Here is a 17,639-nt window from a genome sequence, read left to right on the forward strand (position 1 = left end):
CTTTTCCTGTGAATAGCAAACTCGTAATTATACTGAGCCTAATTTCACAGGCCGAATTTAAATGATCAAGCAAAAATCCTCATAGCAACCAATATTCTTGTGTCTTCACTCATTTTATGGAAATCAGAATATTACATGGGTCAAAGAGAATACATTCTGTGCGTACTGCCCTGAGGCATGATTTTCACTGATTCACAGCATCCTTGCCTCATAACACAGGGAAATAAGAGGCTTCATAGCGTGAAATGAAAACTTCATCCTGAAATATTTAAACCTTGTTTGTGATTTAAAGAAATGTCTTGCAAAGTTAGCATAAGACACTCAGAAAAGGCAACAAAGAGTTGTTTCAAACAGGTTTTTAAACACAGTTCTTCCGCTCTTCACTTCAAGGCCTTCACCCATTCCCCACTCTAATGGTTTCAAAAGAACCTGAATCTGTTGACATTCAGAGCACTACAAAGTCCATCTATTTCAACAGGCATTTGGGCTCTAATTCTGCTCCTGCTGAAGTTAATGTCAAAACTCCCATTAATATAATGGTGCAGAATCAGGCCATTGGTGAGGGTGATGCTTGCGGGGTAGAGAGAGAGAGCGAGGGATGTTTTGTTATGTTTTTTTGATTCAGTGCTGGCTTTATAGTTGTGTGAGATCTGCCACTGTTTTGCCACTGGGAGAGGGGTGGAGGGAAGGAAGAAGTTTTATGCATTCGTAAATATTTACCAGGGTTCCTAGAGGCTCGGATAGGTGTCTATTTAATATGTTAAATTGAAATAAATAAATAAAATAAAATGCATTTTAAATTTCCATTTGTTACATTTCAAAGTACTTCAAGCAGAGTCAGCATATCTTTACAGAACAGTATAATGTAAGAGCTTACATTCTGCAATGGTCAGTGGCGGATAGGTAAGATAGAATCCCACCAGCTCAGCTGAAAGCTGATTAAGAAGGTAGCTGGAAATGGTGCCATTTAGGGCTGTACTTTGATTGCTCACCACATAAAACAAAGTGACAGCTTGGGAGACATTTGATGTGTTCAAAATCTGAAACAAAACAAAAGTAAAGAAACAGTGGGAGGCTACATTTCAACTCGTTAGTTCGCACATTTTATATAATCAGTCCGAATAACAAATCAGAGAAATGTTAACTGTGATCATCATTTTCTGTAAAAAGGATGTGCTCTGTTTAGCACATGTAGCTTCATTACTGAACAGAGGCAGGTGGAACAGGAGTAGCAGGGCCGGCTCCAGGTTTTCTGCTGCCCCAAGCGGCAAAAAAAAAAAAAAAAAAGCCGATTGGCAGCACTGCGGCGGCAGCTCAATCGCACCACTCCATGCTTCGGCGGCAGTTCAGTGGGGAGTCCTTTACTCCCTCTCTTCCTCTTCGGCGGCACTGTGGCGGCAGATCAAAGAGGAAGAGAGGAACTGAGGGACCTGCCGCCGAATTTCCACCAAAGACCCGGACGTGCTGCCCCGATACCGGACAGAGTGCCGCCCCTTTGTATTGGCCACCCCAAGCACCTGCTTCCTTAGCTGGTGCCTGGAGCCGGCCCTGAGGACTGTAGCCCCGAGTGAGGACCAGAAATTCTATTCCTGATTTTCAATGGAAAAATGGCAAAAATACAAGGAGGGTGAGACTGATTATTTGATAGATAAAATATTAAAAGCCTTTACTATGGGGAAGTGGCAGCCCCCTCCCCCCCCCCATGTACTCCTCAAGGGGCATCAGTCCCTTCTCTATCATCCTACTGAGGTTGCATAAATCTCCTCCTCTCTCTTCCATCTTCATGGGAAAAGGTCCTCCCCTTTCTTTCTGATCTTGCTGCTGTGTTGAATGGCTGTCTGCTCTCTTCCTCACCCCCATCTTGGAGCCCGCCTCTACTCATACTGTGTCTGGCATCTGCGAGGAGTACAGGAAGGGAAGAGGGGTGCTGAGAGAAGCTCTGTTGTACCTCCCTTCTCCTCCTATATTGCCACACATACCAGCCACAGACTAGGAGATTATTGAGGTATAAAAGAAAAAAAGGTTAACTTTACTGCTTTTATATAGGTTTTGCTTTATGCTTATTCATATAAATCATCATTTGATTTAACTGCCTCTTTTTAGGGTTACAGTCAACACACAAAATGTGTCACAGTATAGTCACTCGATAGAATTCTCTGCTCTGATTATCACTGGTGATTCTACAGGATATCAAAAACACACAGGACTGTAATCAATAAACCCAATGTTTAATGTATTTATCACTAACACAGGCTTTATAAGGATATGAGTACACTTCAACATAAGCCTGGGCTTGAGCTCAGTTTAAGCCTAACTCCCCCATGCATCTACATTGCAATTGCTCAGACCTGAAGGCTGGAGGGTCGGAGCTCAAGTTAAGCCAGGACCCAAGGTCCAAACCCTATTGTTTGGCAGCATAGATGCAGCCCTGCTTGACTCGGGTCTCGGGAGTCAGTCGGAAGTATCCCACAGTTCCTTGGGACAATTTCCATAGTTCTTTCTATCCCAACAATCTGCAATCCACTCTATTGAAAACAGAAGAAAGCACACACACCTCGCCCCTTTGCGAATGGCAGTAGCTCAAGTCAGAGTTAACCCATTCTTCTCTGATTACCAATCTGCAAGCATACTATCAGAGAGCCTCCTGGGTTTGCAATGGAAAGTGAACCCATCAAGCCTTTTGAAAAGCTAACTGCTTCCTGGTCACAGGAGGACAGCCAGATTTTGGTGACTCTCTGGTGCAAGGCCAGTAAAACTGTGGACTTAAGCACCAGGAATGACCAAGCATACCAGCAGACAGCTAAAAAACTGGCAGCTCTGCAGGTTTTCTAGACAGGTGATCATTGTAGGGAGCATATTTAGAGGCCAAAGAACGAATATGAGAAGACCAGGGACAAGAACTGAACTTCAGGCAACCTGCCAATAACATGCCCATTTTATGATTACTTTGACTAGATCCTGGGCACTGTGCCCAGTATACAGCCATCCATGTTTCATGAGGACTTGGTGAGCTGGGATGGTGCCCTGCTGGCCCTTGAAATCAGCATAGGAACAGATGGGAGCCAGCACCAGGCTCCCAGTCAGGAGCATGAAGTGACTCTTTTAACAGAACTAATCCCAGAGCAGTAACTACATGAGTAACTTTAGGCATGTGAGGACTCTCCACTCCCATAAATCTTTGTACGATCTTTGCAGGATCAAGCCCATGGTGCACAGCACAGATTTACAAACACGGAGCATATAGGACATAAAGAAAGGCGATTCATTCCCTTGGTTCTGATCCTGCAAACACTTGCACATCTTTAACTTTACACACATGAATAGACCCACTGGTTCTTAGTCAAAGTGCCAGAAATGACATGTTCTACACTTCAAAGTTCAGTAACAATATAGAGAAAAGTATCTTACACTTTATTGTCAGAAGGAGTTTTGTTGGAGCTGACTTGTAATAAATACAAATAGTATTAGAATGATGACTCTACGTAAACCTGAAACTCAGTAAATTTTCCATTCAGAAAAGTGACATGAATAATGGTTTTTCAAATAATAAAACAGCTTTTTATGCAACTATGCTTCATCATCTTTTTTCACAAATGTTGCATCCATAAGATCTTAGTAAAATGTAAAACAGCATACCTAATTTAATATCAAAATATAAAAACATTTCCAAAGTGACTATCAAGTTTATTATGTTGACATTAACATAATGTCTACAAGCACTCTTAACAGCAGGGAATAATCATATGTGACTTAAAGATTGGCTAAAGAGGTTAAATTTTACCTGAACTGTTAAGTTGTTGCTAGTGTTTAAGACCTTTCTTTCAGCATCCTCGAATGCTTTTCGTAACCGTTGCTCCATGGTCTGAACAAACTTGCATGACTGTATGTTGTCTGCTTGACCAACAAACTGCAGCTCTACAACAGGAATAGTATGTGTGAGTTTTAGTGAAAATATATTCCTAGTCTGCATAACTCCTATAATGAGTCACACCAAAATGATAAATTTAAGAAATTAAACAAGAGATAGTAATATCATGTGAGGTTTGCTTATGTTTTTAAGCAGCATTATAAACAGTTTATCATTAAGATAAAATACAAGAATTAAAATCTGTGATTAAAAGCATAAATAAAAGTGATATGTATGATTGCATGTTCTTGTTCAAAGGCTAAGGGACAAACAAAAAGCATTTTAAAAAAAGGAATGATATCTTTAAAATCTTTAAGGATTTTAACCTCATAGGAAAGAAAAAAAAATCATCATACAGATTCTCATTCTTTTTTCTCTGGATAATAGTATACTCAACAAGATATTTGTAATATATTTTATATGCTTATGAAATCTCTTTGAAATTCAAAATGTGTCTTTACAGGCTGACTTGCTAGTGCAACACTTCACCTACTATATGGGGAATCAGTCTGGAGACACAAGGTAAGTATGGACCAATTCCCCCACATTCTCCTATTACTCTGCACTGAGTACTGCAGTAGTGTTACAGAGAGGTTAAAATGATAACCCAGGTTTAGGATGTTTGGAATCCAAGACCCCAGTTGGTCCAGCAAGACCCATGCATATATGGGGCTCCCAGCATCATAGGAAATACATAATATGCTTAAGAATACATTTCACACATTTAGTTCAAGGCCTGAGGATTTCAAATATTTAAATATATTGGGTCCAATTCATCCCAGGTGTAACTCCACTGTTTTCAGCGGAGTTGCACCCAGGATAAAGATGTCCCACCATTCTCACATTTAAAGAGATAGGGCACGGACAATGGGTACTCCTGGAGGAATTCTGTGCCACTGCGCATTGCAGAATTTTGCAGAAATTAACGTTGTGCATGCAGAATTTCCTTTCCCCCCATAGAAATGGGCTGCAGTGCTGCTAGCCGCCACTAGGGGCCACTGGTCCCGGCAGAGCCCAACTTGCATATAGAAGACACTGCTGGGGGGAGGGAGCTAGAGGTTTCTGGCAATTGCAGATCCCAGCATGCTTTGAGAGAAGGAGAGGGCGGCACGCAGGAAACTCCATGTAAGCCTGGGACCGAGCACCAGGCTGTTTCTCCCTCTGTATCCCTGGGCTCTGGGAGGGAGGGGGATGGGTGTCTGGGCAAGGGGCCCTGCAGCTGAGCTCTGGGGAGGAGAGGATTCGGGTGCATTGGCTGCGGGGGGGCGGAGGGGGTGGCACAGGTGGTCTCTGAGGGAGAGGGGTTGTGGGTGTCTGGCCCCCTGGCTGGGCTGGGGGGGCGGGAAGAGGGCAGAGAAACAGGAACTGGATTGTCATAGGGGTTTCTTTAACTCTCTACTCCTGGGGGGAAATTTGTGTGTGTCCGTATTGTTACAGACATACTTGCTGACAGGTATTTTGAAATAAATTAACAAAATAATTGAAACTGGTGTGATTATGTAGTGTTATTTTGACAAATAAAATTTGGAGAATTTTAAAATACACCTCTACCCCGATATAACGCGACCCGATATAACACGAATTTGGATATAACGCGGTAAAGCAGCGCTCCGGGGGGCGGGGCTGCGCGCTTCGGCGGATCAAAGCAAGTTCAATATAACGCGGTTTCACCTATAACGCGGTAAGATTTTTTGGCTCCCGAGGACAGCGTTATATCGGGGTAGAGGTGTATTGTGCACAGAATGCCCCCAGGAGTAAATGGGACTGCACACATGGAACTGGGTACCAAATTTAGATCACTGTTTTCTCTGAGAGGAACTGATGTCTGAACTGACAGCAAGTTGTGTAGTAGGAAGAGAGCCTGAGACATAAGCCCTTGTATCAGAGGCCTGGTATGAGGCAGGACCTGCTCACAGAATCTGGCAAGAACAGGGCTGATATTGCAGAAATACACATTCCTAAGAAGTGCTAAGTACAGAGTACTCACGCAAACACATCCCAATATCAAGGATGGTACAAAAACATTCCCCAAGGATAACAGAAACACACTGACCCCTCCTAAAAGATAAGGGCAGGATGACAGTACATAACTTTTGTATTGGTATATAAAGATGTATCTCAGAGGGAGTGTCTTTGGTCAGCCTAGGGGACAGTGGAAAGTCCCGCCACTGACTGAGCTGTGTCCACTGTTACGGGCATACATGTCTTAGTCTCCTCAGAGAGTTCCAGGTGCTATTACCATGCTTCGTCGACAATAAATCTGGCTGGGCGCCTTCGTACCTTAAAAGATCTTGTGGTCATTGGGCGGTTCGCTCGAGGTCTGCTGTGCCAACTGTCTGTGCAGAGCTGGGACAGCACACAGGGAGAACACACACATGCAGCCAACTATCTAACCACAAGTTGTGCAACTGTTACACCAGATATGTGATTTTGTTACTTGCCTGTTTTCAGCTGGAAGTGGTATGCAGGTAATGGATTCCATGGTAAGGCCAGTACAGCAACAGACTGAAGATTTGGCACATGCTGCTTTATGTCCGCTGTGGTGTTGCTAATACCATAAGCAATGAGCATTTCAATAACAACAGCAGGTATAAAAACCAACCTCCCCTTCGTAACGTAGTAACCAACTGTCACATTGTTTGATTGTTCCAGAATTTCAACCTAAAACACACAGGGAAAATGTCTTTTTTTAATTTCCATTTTAATTACTACGCTATTGGATTTTTTCATTCTGAATGGGATTTCCTAGAGGTTTTGCATGTAATCTCCTTTAGGGCAGGAGGTGCAATATACATTAATTTTAATTTTGAATCTAAAATCTAAAGTTCCCATCCTGAAAACCTTGATACACGAGTAACTTCACACACAAGAAGTTTCACTAAGTTCTCATGTGTGTGTCAATGTTTTCAGGCTCAGGACCAAAAGAGTGTAAGGATAAAATTATTTACTGCCTGACCCCCTAACTTCACTTGGGGCTCTGTTCTATGTACTCTCGACAGGCAAACCTATCATTGCCATCAGCAGAAGTTCTGGGCACAGACCAACTGCAAAATGAGCACAACAGTGAGCCACAGCAAAGAACAAGAATAGAGAAAAAAAATTTGCCCCAAGAACGTACAATTTCTTGGGTTGTTAGGCTCAAAACTTGTCCCTAGCACTACATCAAGTTGGGCTCCTCCATTAAAGGGGAGAGGAACAAAACCCAGAAGGAAAGGAGTGACAGTACAGCTACTCTGCAGCCTGTATAGCCATCATTGGGTACAAGCTCTCTAAGCTCACTACTGCCATCTTCCCCTGCCTACTTAGCATGCGAAAGGGAAAGGAGAAATTTGTAGAGTTATAGCTCAACAACCAAACCGGACTTTCCACAATTTACTCAAATAGGATGATTTTTGTCCTTCCTCCATCATTTTTATCAATGTTCCCTTTTTGTGTCTTTACTTACAGCCAATATGCTGTAAGCAGAGCTGTGCAAAGAACCCCCTGTTTATAGTAATGGGAGCTCCGTCCCTCACTTTATACAGAATATGGCTCTAACAATCTATTTAATTCTGGGCTTACATTCCAGATAACCCAGAATTTCATGTCATTTAGATGGAAAGTAATGAACATGCCACTCTCATTTATTTTAGTAGAAATTGTTTTCTCACAACTGCAGGGTTTTTTTGTCACTGTAGAAGCGAATGTATCAGGTACTAGGCTTCCAAAGTGGAAGATGGATTGACAGCAGTGACAACCCATTTACTGGCCATGCTGTTGCTGCTGATCCGTATTAATCTGTGGAAGCACTTGGCTCTCTACATGGTTGTACTCATTCCTGGCCTTCAAGAGGAAGAAGCTGCTGCTGTCAGTAGCCATCTCCCACAATGTGCAAAAGAGACAACTGCCTCTCTTCCCCCTTTTTACCTTTTAAAATAAAATGACAGCCACCATAAAAGTAACCCTAAAACTGTTAGAGCCCACATAGTGTTTGGGCCACCCCTTCCTTTCTTCCCTGGGAAAGTTACCAAAAGCCACGCACTTTTCTCCAAAACAGATTCCCACGTCTGCAATGCACCCAATTCCTGCAAATAAAATTCCCCACCTTGACTTGCCCATAAAGCAGCCCAATAAAGTTGCAGTCAATTTTTAAAAAATAAAAAAATCAGGGGCCTTTGTAGAAAAGACCATTTTATTTCTGGTTTAAAGAAGATTAATAGAAATGCTGTATCTTCAGAACAACAAAAACCTGACTGCAAATGACAAAGAAATACTGTATACGCTCGTATTTACAGTTAGCCTGCTAAACTCAGCTACAGAGAGTTATACAACAAACCATTACATCAGAACTTATAGAAAAACAAGTTAAATAAAATCTAACCATAAAAAGGACAAACGCGAGCTAAAGTAAATCTTTGTCCCTTGAAATGCTGAATTGCCATTTGGACTTAATCATATCAGTGAAGTTCTCAGATGCATAGAGAACTGTATTATTTAAAAACCAAAGAAAACTCTCCAAAACATATCAGTTTGCCATTAATTGGACGCACAATCAAAACAGTCTGTTGTTATTAAACAGTAATGATGTTATGAAAGTTTTTGGGGAAAAAATGGTTTCTTCCTTATCTGTCACTGGCAATAAAATTTGAAAGCCTCAGAATGTGTCATTCTAAATCCTTTTTTTTAAGCTCCACACACCAGTTTTCTGATTTTTTGTTTTTGGGCGGGGCCAGGCCTTGATGAGGTGAAAGAGAAGGAAAAAAATTGGGTAAACTATGGGGTTAAATATGCTAACTATTGTATAGCCAAAAACAAGCCTGCCATGTGCCATGCATCTTGTCTCTCACACATTTGGCAGCCCTGAGATCTCTCACATCCAGCAGGGCTGCAGGAAGGGCCTGCTGGCCATCAAGGGCCATTGCAGCACCTGCTGAGCAACCAGCCAGGCAGCCTCTGCTTCTCATAACACTGCTCCCTCTGCTAGAGCCAAGTGGATAAGGAACAGTTGGGAAGAGAAAACAATGACTCCCTCAACCTCCCAGTAGTTAATACCATCCTTAGAATATCTAGCACCACTTCATGGACTGAATTGCATTCAGTACACAATTCCATCAAAGGGTACCTGGTTCTGCATATCACAAACGCAAACTACTGAGTTTTGTGGGTCTTGGAGGCCTTATGCCTTTTTGTTTGAATTGGGTCTAAGGGATATGAGATGAGATACAGGAGTTAGAAACTAACTAGGATGCCCTTAATTCATATGATTAAAAACACACAAAAAACAAAACAAAAAAACAAAATCTTTCACAGACTACTAATATTCAGTACAAAAGTCCTTTTGGGGGGGGGGGGGGGGAAGAAACTTATTTTACCATATAAGCTAACTAAACTTGCTTACTTGAGCGTTGACATTTTGGTTGAAAGCTTGTCTCAATGCTTGGGTGAGTCCTTTTGTCACATTCTCTTTTAAGGAATTGCTGATCAGCAGCCTTCTTGTGTTCAGGAACAGAACTGTTGAACAACACCAAGTTACACATTCGTTTGAAACATCAATATGCTGTTTGCTTGAGGGTTGGTTTATTTTTTTTTCTAATTTTGATCACAGTCATTCGGTCATAACTCAAAGAAGATCCAGTAAGAAGCCATGCTGTGCATCAGGTACACGGAAGTTAAATACTGCAAGAGCTAGCCAAGGCCCAGAGTTCTCCAGTCCTCAGTGTACAAGGCCTATTTTGGGGGATCACGGACTAACAGTTGCAGTATTTTTTTTAAAAACACTGAGTTACCAACACGCTGCTGTTTTGAGGAGAGTACACTATAACCAGACTATCTGAAGACAGACTGATGGAGCATTCTAACACAACTGCTGTGGCATTGCCTCACAGGGCTCATGGTACAGGAAGGTTTAGGCAAGACTGTGTGGAAGAATATGCACTGCACATTTTCATAAAAAGAGAGCAAATTAATATTTCTACTTCTCAAAAGTGGAAACAAACAAATAAAAATGGCATTTCATATCCACTGTTACTTTCATTATAGAAATTGTCCTAACTTTTGTTGATTAGTTGATTGCTCTGGGGCAAAGACTGGATCATTTACTCATGGCATTTTTGTAGAATACTTTGCAGACAGACTAAGGGCTAGTCTACACTAGAAGTGCTACATCGACGCAGCTACTCCAATGCAGCTGTGCCACTCTAGCGCATCTGGTGAAGACGCTCTATGACGAGAGAGTATATGCATATCTTTAGAGAGGAGATGGCATTAAAGGCTGATAACAGGGGACGTTCATTAGCATCCCCACTCCCTCCTAGAGAAGGTACATACAATGTCGCAACAGCACATACACAATTGTATTTTAATACAATATGCCCCAAAAGTATTAAACCTACTTCAATAAGGTTTATCTTAATTCAGTAAAGTTTATTTTAATTCCATAAGGTTGTTCAAGATATTACAGGATATTGTCAGTCTGTCACAGCTGCTGCACATGTTGTGTTAGTGCTGCAGATATTTAGGATCCTCAGACATAGGAATAAGGATATAATATATCCAAGAGATGATCATTTCCAGATTTCACTCTCCCGAGCCCCTCCCATGCCTGTATAAATTGGCATACCCTTTTAGCTAGACCTTCCCCTTTCTTCTGTAACTCTCAAAGCTAAGTATCTAATGTGGTGATACACTATGCCAGTGGTTCTCAATCAGCAGTACACAGAGGTCTTCTGGGGGTACATCAACTCATCTAGATATTTGTCTAGTTTTACAACAGGTTACATAAAAAGTACTAGCCAAGTCAGTACAAACTAAAATTTTATACAATGACTTTTTTATACTGCTCTATATACTATACACTGAAATGTAAGTACAATATTTATATTCCAATTGATTTATTTTATAATTATATGGAAAAAATGAGAAAGTAAGCAATTTTTCAGTAATAGATACTTTTGTATTTTTATGTCTGTGTTAATAAGCAAGTAGTTTTTAAGTGAGGTGAAACTTGGGGTATGCAAGACAAATCAGAGTCCTGAAAGGGGTACAGTAGTCTGGAAAGGTTGAGAACTATTGCACTACACCACCAACTTAAGTCCCTTATACTGGCAAAAAATGATTTCTGAGGACCCATTCAATTTACTATTCTTAGGAGTGGCCTTACTTTAACTTTAAGAAACCAAGATTAGAGCCATGACAAGTGGTGCTATTATCAGAAATTTAGTACAGTATGTCAACATGTGACAATAAAATATTTTGAAAATGTATGATATGAAATGCTAAACATTGCTTTGAAATTTTTCTGTACGTAGGAGTTTACAAAATGACATACCATTCCATATCAGAACAAAAGTCTATCTAGTATATTAACCTGCCTCAATCTGTTACCTCTGCCCGTCACTGCAGAGGAAGGAACAAACTATCATAATGTGCTTCACCACCATGCAGCTTACCTCCTTTAAGCATATATACGGTTGAATGTAAAAGTATATACATAAATCTATTATCTATATTTACTAGCCTCACCATCACCTATCTATTTAGCTTGTTAGTGTAGTCATCACCATTGTATCTAATCCCCACATTAATCATCATAGCCCTTAAATTATTTAGTAAACTAACCAGTATTTAAACAACTTTTCTATTTATGATGAACTATACTTCATATAAAACTGATGTATTTCTAATCAAACAAGCTGAGTATAGAGCCATACCTGATTTAACCATAAGGTTACTGGACAGCTGGCATTCCGGAGGGGGAACTGTTGTCACATTAGCGAAAGTTGCAATTGCAGTTGTAGGAGCAGCAGAATTGTTTTCCACTGGAGCAGGGGGGAGCCTAGTTGTTTTCGCTGATGCTGTAATAGATGTCAAAGCTGCTGTAATTGTCAGTGGATATGCAGTTGATGTTTTGGTGATTTCTGAGCTTGTGAATTTCTTGGTGTCAGGTACTGTGGTTTCTATCTGTCTTTGTGTGTGTGTTGTGGATGTCAGTGTGGAAGCTGTGACTGTGCTAACTTTATTGGTTAGAAACATAACAGTGGTGTGGGGGGGTGATGTCGGTGTGTGTCTTGGTGCAAACGGAAAGTTTGTATGTGCTGGTACTGTCGATGTCATTTTTGAGGCACTGTTATTTTTTGCTAGTGTTGATATCAATGTGCTTAATGCTGTCACAGACAGCAAGGGTGCATTTTCAGTGCCTAGAGAAAAAAAGGACGAAGTTGGCGCAGATTTTCCTGTTACTGATTTTGCTTCTGAAGTTGCTACTGTAGGTATTGCACCCGCCGACACTGAAGGTAGCACTGTAATGACAGAATGGGTAAAGTTGGTTGTTGGCAAAAAAGCAGAGGTTATTTGTGTTGGTGATGCATGGACAGAAGTTATGATGACTGACTGCAAAGCATTGGTGGTATGTGTTTGCGATGGGGTGCCATTGGTAGATTCATTAGGTACAGCAACTGTAATTAGAATATCACCTGTACCATTTGCATGCCACGTCTCTGTACTAAACGTAGCTTGTTTTTGAATAACGCTAGTCAAGTGACTACGTGGTTCTGAAACAGAGCTGTTTGTAAAGTCTGTCAAATTTCCAGAAGTCATGTATTTTTTTGTAGTTAGAATAGATATCGGTGTTGAACTTGAAGATTGTTTGGCTACTGGAAAGGAAGAAATTGTTGGTTGTGTACCACTGATAGAACTAATTTCATTAGCTGAGACAATCAAATTGTCAGTGAATTGAGAAGCCAATGGTATCTCAGATTGTGTTGTGTATACGGCTTTTGTTGATGAAGAGACATTTTCACCATGGGTTGTCTGAGATTTCAGAGTGTTAGAAACAGTACTTGTATCATCAGCTGCAAAATCCTTCACTGTCGGCAAATACAGATGGGGGGATATTTCAAAGTTTTCAGTGAAGTTAGTGTCCCTGAGAGTGAAGAATTCAGTAACATTTTGAGTTGTGTCAGTATCTTTTTTTGACTGTGCTGCAGGTAGTGCTGTAGTGGTAGCATGGGACGAATACTGAACACTAGACATTTCCAGGGCAGATGAACGTATGTTAAATTGTGTGAAATTAGGAGACTTAATTTCAGTCAAAGGTGAAGTTGAAACCTTTTGATTAGATGTTGCAGATGTAGATGTTTCTAAAGTTACAGAGATAGAAGCAGTTTGTTTGTTTGTAACATCATTTATTTGCGGTTGCAGACCTGAAATTGTTGAATATGGGGTGTGATACCCAGTTTCTAATGAAGAAGTGCTTGGAGAAACTTCTATTATTGGAATGTTGGTTGTTTCTTTTACTGACAGAACACTAACACCAGCTGAAGTAAGCACGGCTGTAGTACTCCATTCAGAAGCTGAAGCAGTAATTATAGGTATCTTTGTAGTATATAAACTACTTTCAGAGGCAGCATTTGAAATACTAGAGAAAGCTGATGCTGGGCTGTATGGGGCTTCTGTTACTGGAACAAATGATGGAAATGCATATAATTCTGAAGGCACAATAGTGGTCCATGGTTTTGTATCATCTGTGATTGAAACTTGATCAGTGGAAAAATCAGGTTTATTTAAAGCTGGTAGAGGGGCATATTCTGTATGTGGAGTGACAATGGTGAATGCTCCTGTATTTGTTTCTTCATTTTCTGTTAAGTCTACAGTTGGACTTTCTCCATTAATAGCTGAAAGCTGTGAAGTTGTAGAATTATGAATAGCAGGTGTATCTTTAATAATGAACACAGATTTTGAAAGGCCTGTATTGGCAGTGGGTAATGATACTGCAGATGTAGTAACAGAACCGATGATTTCTGTTTTCAAAATACTTTCACGCAGGATTGTTCCTGTTGTGTGTTTGCTGGCTCGAGTTTCTGGAAAAACTCTGGAACGTTGAGATCCATAAGAAAGGACATTGTTAGCGTGTATGTTAGTGTACACTTTGGCTGTACTACCTGTTTCGAAAGACTGATGGGATGCCTCTCTAACTGAAGAGCCATCAAAAGGTTGCAAAGTATGTTCAAAATCACTTGATAATATCACTGTGCTGGCTTCATAAACTGTATCAGTTACCTCTTTTCCAAAAACTTGACTGATTGACACTGTTGAGCGAAGGGACGAAATATTTATTAGAGGGAATGTAGAAGTGTTCTCATAGGCTGGTGTTGAGTTTGTTGCATTGCTAGTATGTGCTATAATATTAAAAGTATGATTTGTCACAGTTATTAAGGAAGATTCTTTATCTGTTGAATAAGGAAGTGTGGTTTTTCTGAAAAGAAAGTCTGATATACTTGTAGGTGCTGGTGATGGAACTACTGCATTGCTAGTGCTTATTGCATCTGGAATAAATGTTCTTGGCACAGTAAAGGAAGACCTATTTTCTGTTGAATGGGAGACTCCTATTGGGCTATTAGAAGCTGGTGATAAAAATATTGCCTTGGTAGAACCCGACATGTCATTAGTTGCTGTGGAAGACTGATGACTTGTCACTTTTGGTAATGCAGATATAGTGCCCACGGTATGAAAGAATGAAGTACTAACCACTGGAATCTCTGATTTACTATTAAAAGCTGGTGATGATGCAGCTGGGCTGACGACATTCTCTCTGTCAGTCACCACTGCCTTGAATGGCAGATTGGTGGGTATTGCTCCAGAAGAAGACACATTATCTGTTGAGTGAGACAATGAAGTTCTTTCAGTAGGAAGCCATGATGCCGTTTCAGAAGCTATTGGTAGGAAAGACTGAGAGGATATTACTGACAGAGAAGTAGGAGAGTGTGCAGATAGTAGGGATGTACTTTCTGAGGGTGACACTCTTCCCATTGTCTTTGTGGAATGTATCATTGTTGATCCAAAGCTATTAAGTGATGTGGTACCTGTGACCTCTTTGAGACCCCTTCTGGATAATGTGTGATTCACTATACTGGAATTTACAGCAGTGACTGTGCTTGGTGGATTATCTCTGCTTGCACTAAAATGAGAGTCAGCTGAATCTATGTGGAAGGAACTTTCAGTATCTGTGGATAAAGGCACTTTGGTGGGTAGTACAGTCAACTTAGAAAAGATAATGGTATGAGGTGATTGTATTACCAATGAAGAAAATGATGGTGATGGAACAGTTGCAAGAATGTCTGATCCTGATGTGCTTTCTTTTGAAATGGAGGGTGTTGCTAATGATGTTAGCTGAGATGGCACAGCAGTACTTGAATGTGTCATTGATGGTTTTGTGGACAATGTGGCAAACATACTGATTTGAGGCAAACCTGATACAATAGCTGTTTCATCTACATCTTGAGATGATGACCTCACTGGTGATTCAGCTGAAACTTCGGAAGGCTCCTGGGATGCACTATTTCCACTGCCTTGGTAAAGGGTGGGCGAAAAATTAGTTTGATCCATAGTTCTGGCGCCAGTCAGTGTTGTTTTTATTATCTGAAGCAAGTTTGCATTCTCCAATGTTTGTTTCATTGACATGTCAGATATTGAGGAAGACTTAATTTCTGTTGAAGGCCATGTTGGTGAAAATATAGATCTCCAGTTAGCAAGAGACTCTGTAGAGGGGGCAACATTTGTTTGGTGTTGTTTGGTACCTGTAAAACAATAGTTAAAATGAATATTTTGCAAAAAAAGTGTTATCTTGATACACTACACCAGTGAATCTGAACAGGAAATGTTTAATCCTAGGTAAATGACTTATTTCTCTGTGTTGGAAGGACATAATGAATAAACAATCAAAGTTAAAAAATATGAACATGAGAAGTGCAATGTGAGTAAACATAATTGTCTCATTGTTTCATTATACAGAAAAATAAAAGATAATGCCAAGCGTTACTTACAGTGATAATACAAAATAATTACTGATATTGCTCATAAACTAGGATGGCTTAACCTACTAGGAAGCTAACTTGTTGTGCTTGAGACAACTTCTGATGTTATCATCTTCATACTGTGACAAAATATTATATGCAGTGTAGTTGTAACCATGTTGGTCCCAGGATATTAGGGACAAAAGGTGGGTAAGATAATATCTTTTATTGGACCGGCTTCTGCTAGTGAGAGAGAAGCTCAAATGCTCGTCTCTCCCACCAACAAAAGCTGGTCTAATAAAAAATATTACCTCACCCACCTTGCCTCTCCAAATATTATGTAAGATGTTAGGGTTTAGAAGCAGCTATACAGAGGGAATGGATTCTGACAACCAAACATCACTGACTTAGCATACTGTACATTATGGGAATAGAGTCAAAATTGGTTGGGTTCCTCTATGAAGCATCTGTACGTGGTCATCTTGCCAGCTCTAATAATGTGTGTAATTATAGGCAGAAAGGCAAGAAAATATAACAGGGATGAAATTGATTAGGGGGGGAATTAAAAACAAATGAGGAAATTAAACTCCTTATTTGATATGTGCAGATGTATAAAACATCTCTAGCATCAATTTATTTAGCATTCTACACCATATTGTTCCTACGCTTTGTTTTCTTAAAATGATTACACAGTAAGCTTAAAAATCACAATTTGGAAAACCTTACATTCTTTTTATTTTAATTATGACTCAATCAAGATCAAAATTAACATTTTGTTGTTGTTTTTCATGAGATAATCGATCAACTAAAGCTTATCATTGTCCTTTTCCATTTCACTGTCAGCCAGATTGTGGCCCAGCCTATGTACCCAGGCCATAAGAGGGAGCAGACCCCTCCCCTGTAATGGGCATGGGTAATGATACTACAGATGTAACAAAACTGGTCCTTTCCTCGCACATACATACACATTGCTATGTGACTTCAACCAATGTTGGAGTAGATGCTACAGACCTCCTACTCCCCCTTGAAACCACTTATAAACTTGAAGTGATAGCTTGTAATTTTAACAGTTTTCAATACATTGCACCCCTCAGTCAAGTGGATAAGAAGTAGGCAGAGCATTCGCTCAGCCCCCCAATAAGCCTGTCAGTGCAGCTGAGCCAGCCCGGGAGGAGGTAATCTACTACCAGTAGGGGCCAGTGCAGATCATGACACTGCTGGAATAAGCAAGGAACATGGAAGATATCATGCCTGTCTGAGGCCACTTACTGGGAATTGATGCTGCTGCAATCAATGCAGCAGGGGGTCGATTTAGCAGGTCTAGCGAAGACACGCTAAATCGACCTCAGAGTGCTCTCTGGTCAATTCCAATACTCCACCAGAACAAGAAGAGTAAGGTAAGTCAACAGGAGAGCATCTCCTGTCGATGCAGTGCAGTGTGAACACTGCAGTAAGTTAACCTAAGCTACAGTGACTCCAACTACGTTATTCACGTAACTGGAGTAGCGTAACTTAGGTCGACTTACCCTGGTAATGTAGACAAGGCCTTAGGCTCAATTCCTTCTCTGTGCAGCATCTGTGCTACACATTGTTCTGTACACATACAGACAGGTCAGAATAGATGATCAAAGTTGTTCCTACTGGTCTTAAATCTGTGATTCTATTACTCTAGTCCTGTATTTGGGTTCCAACCCACCATATATACAGATCTTCCATTCAAAACATGTTTCAGAGTAGCAGCCGTGTTTTTAACTACAGATACGCACAAGTGGCCGCCAAAGTACTGCAGAGTGAAAGGTAATTCAGATTAGTTTATTACTAACTCAATATTATTGTTTACCATATAGCAAACATCTTAATGTGAAAATTAAATGCAGAGACCAAACTATTTTGAAACAAGTATTTCCATTTAGCATTAACACACTAGTTAAGCTAAGTAATATCATGTCCAACTTAGCATTTTC

At 40.5% G+C, this 17,639-nt stretch overlaps 1 protein-coding gene across 1 annotated transcript in view; it reads right to left on the minus strand.

Annotated features, from left to right (window-relative positions):
* Positions 1 to 17,639, minus strand: part of KIAA1549L (KIAA1549 like) — a 233,878-nt gene that overhangs the window by 91,380 nt on the left and 124,859 nt on the right. Inside the window, exons 2-7 of the mRNA XM_026651564.1 lie at positions 15,133 to 15,459; positions 11,596 to 11,739; positions 9,285 to 9,397; positions 6,349 to 6,568; positions 3,782 to 3,915; positions 878 to 1,040 (exon numbers count right to left, since the gene is read on the minus strand). Coding sequence (XP_026507349.1) covers positions 878 to 1,040; positions 3,782 to 3,915; positions 6,349 to 6,568; positions 9,285 to 9,397; positions 11,596 to 11,739; positions 15,133 to 15,459 — 1,101 coding nt within the window. The remainder of the gene's footprint in view (positions 1 to 877; positions 1,041 to 3,781; positions 3,916 to 6,348; positions 6,569 to 9,284; positions 9,398 to 11,595; positions 11,740 to 15,132; positions 15,460 to 17,639) is intronic.

The sequence above is a fragment of the Terrapene carolina genome, unplaced genomic scaffold, assembly GCF_002925995.2.
Source record: "Terrapene carolina triunguis isolate 2854851 unplaced genomic scaffold, T_m_triunguis-2.0 Scaffold96, whole genome shotgun sequence".
Taxonomy (NCBI): Eukaryota; Metazoa; Chordata; order Testudines; family Emydidae; genus Terrapene; species Terrapene triunguis.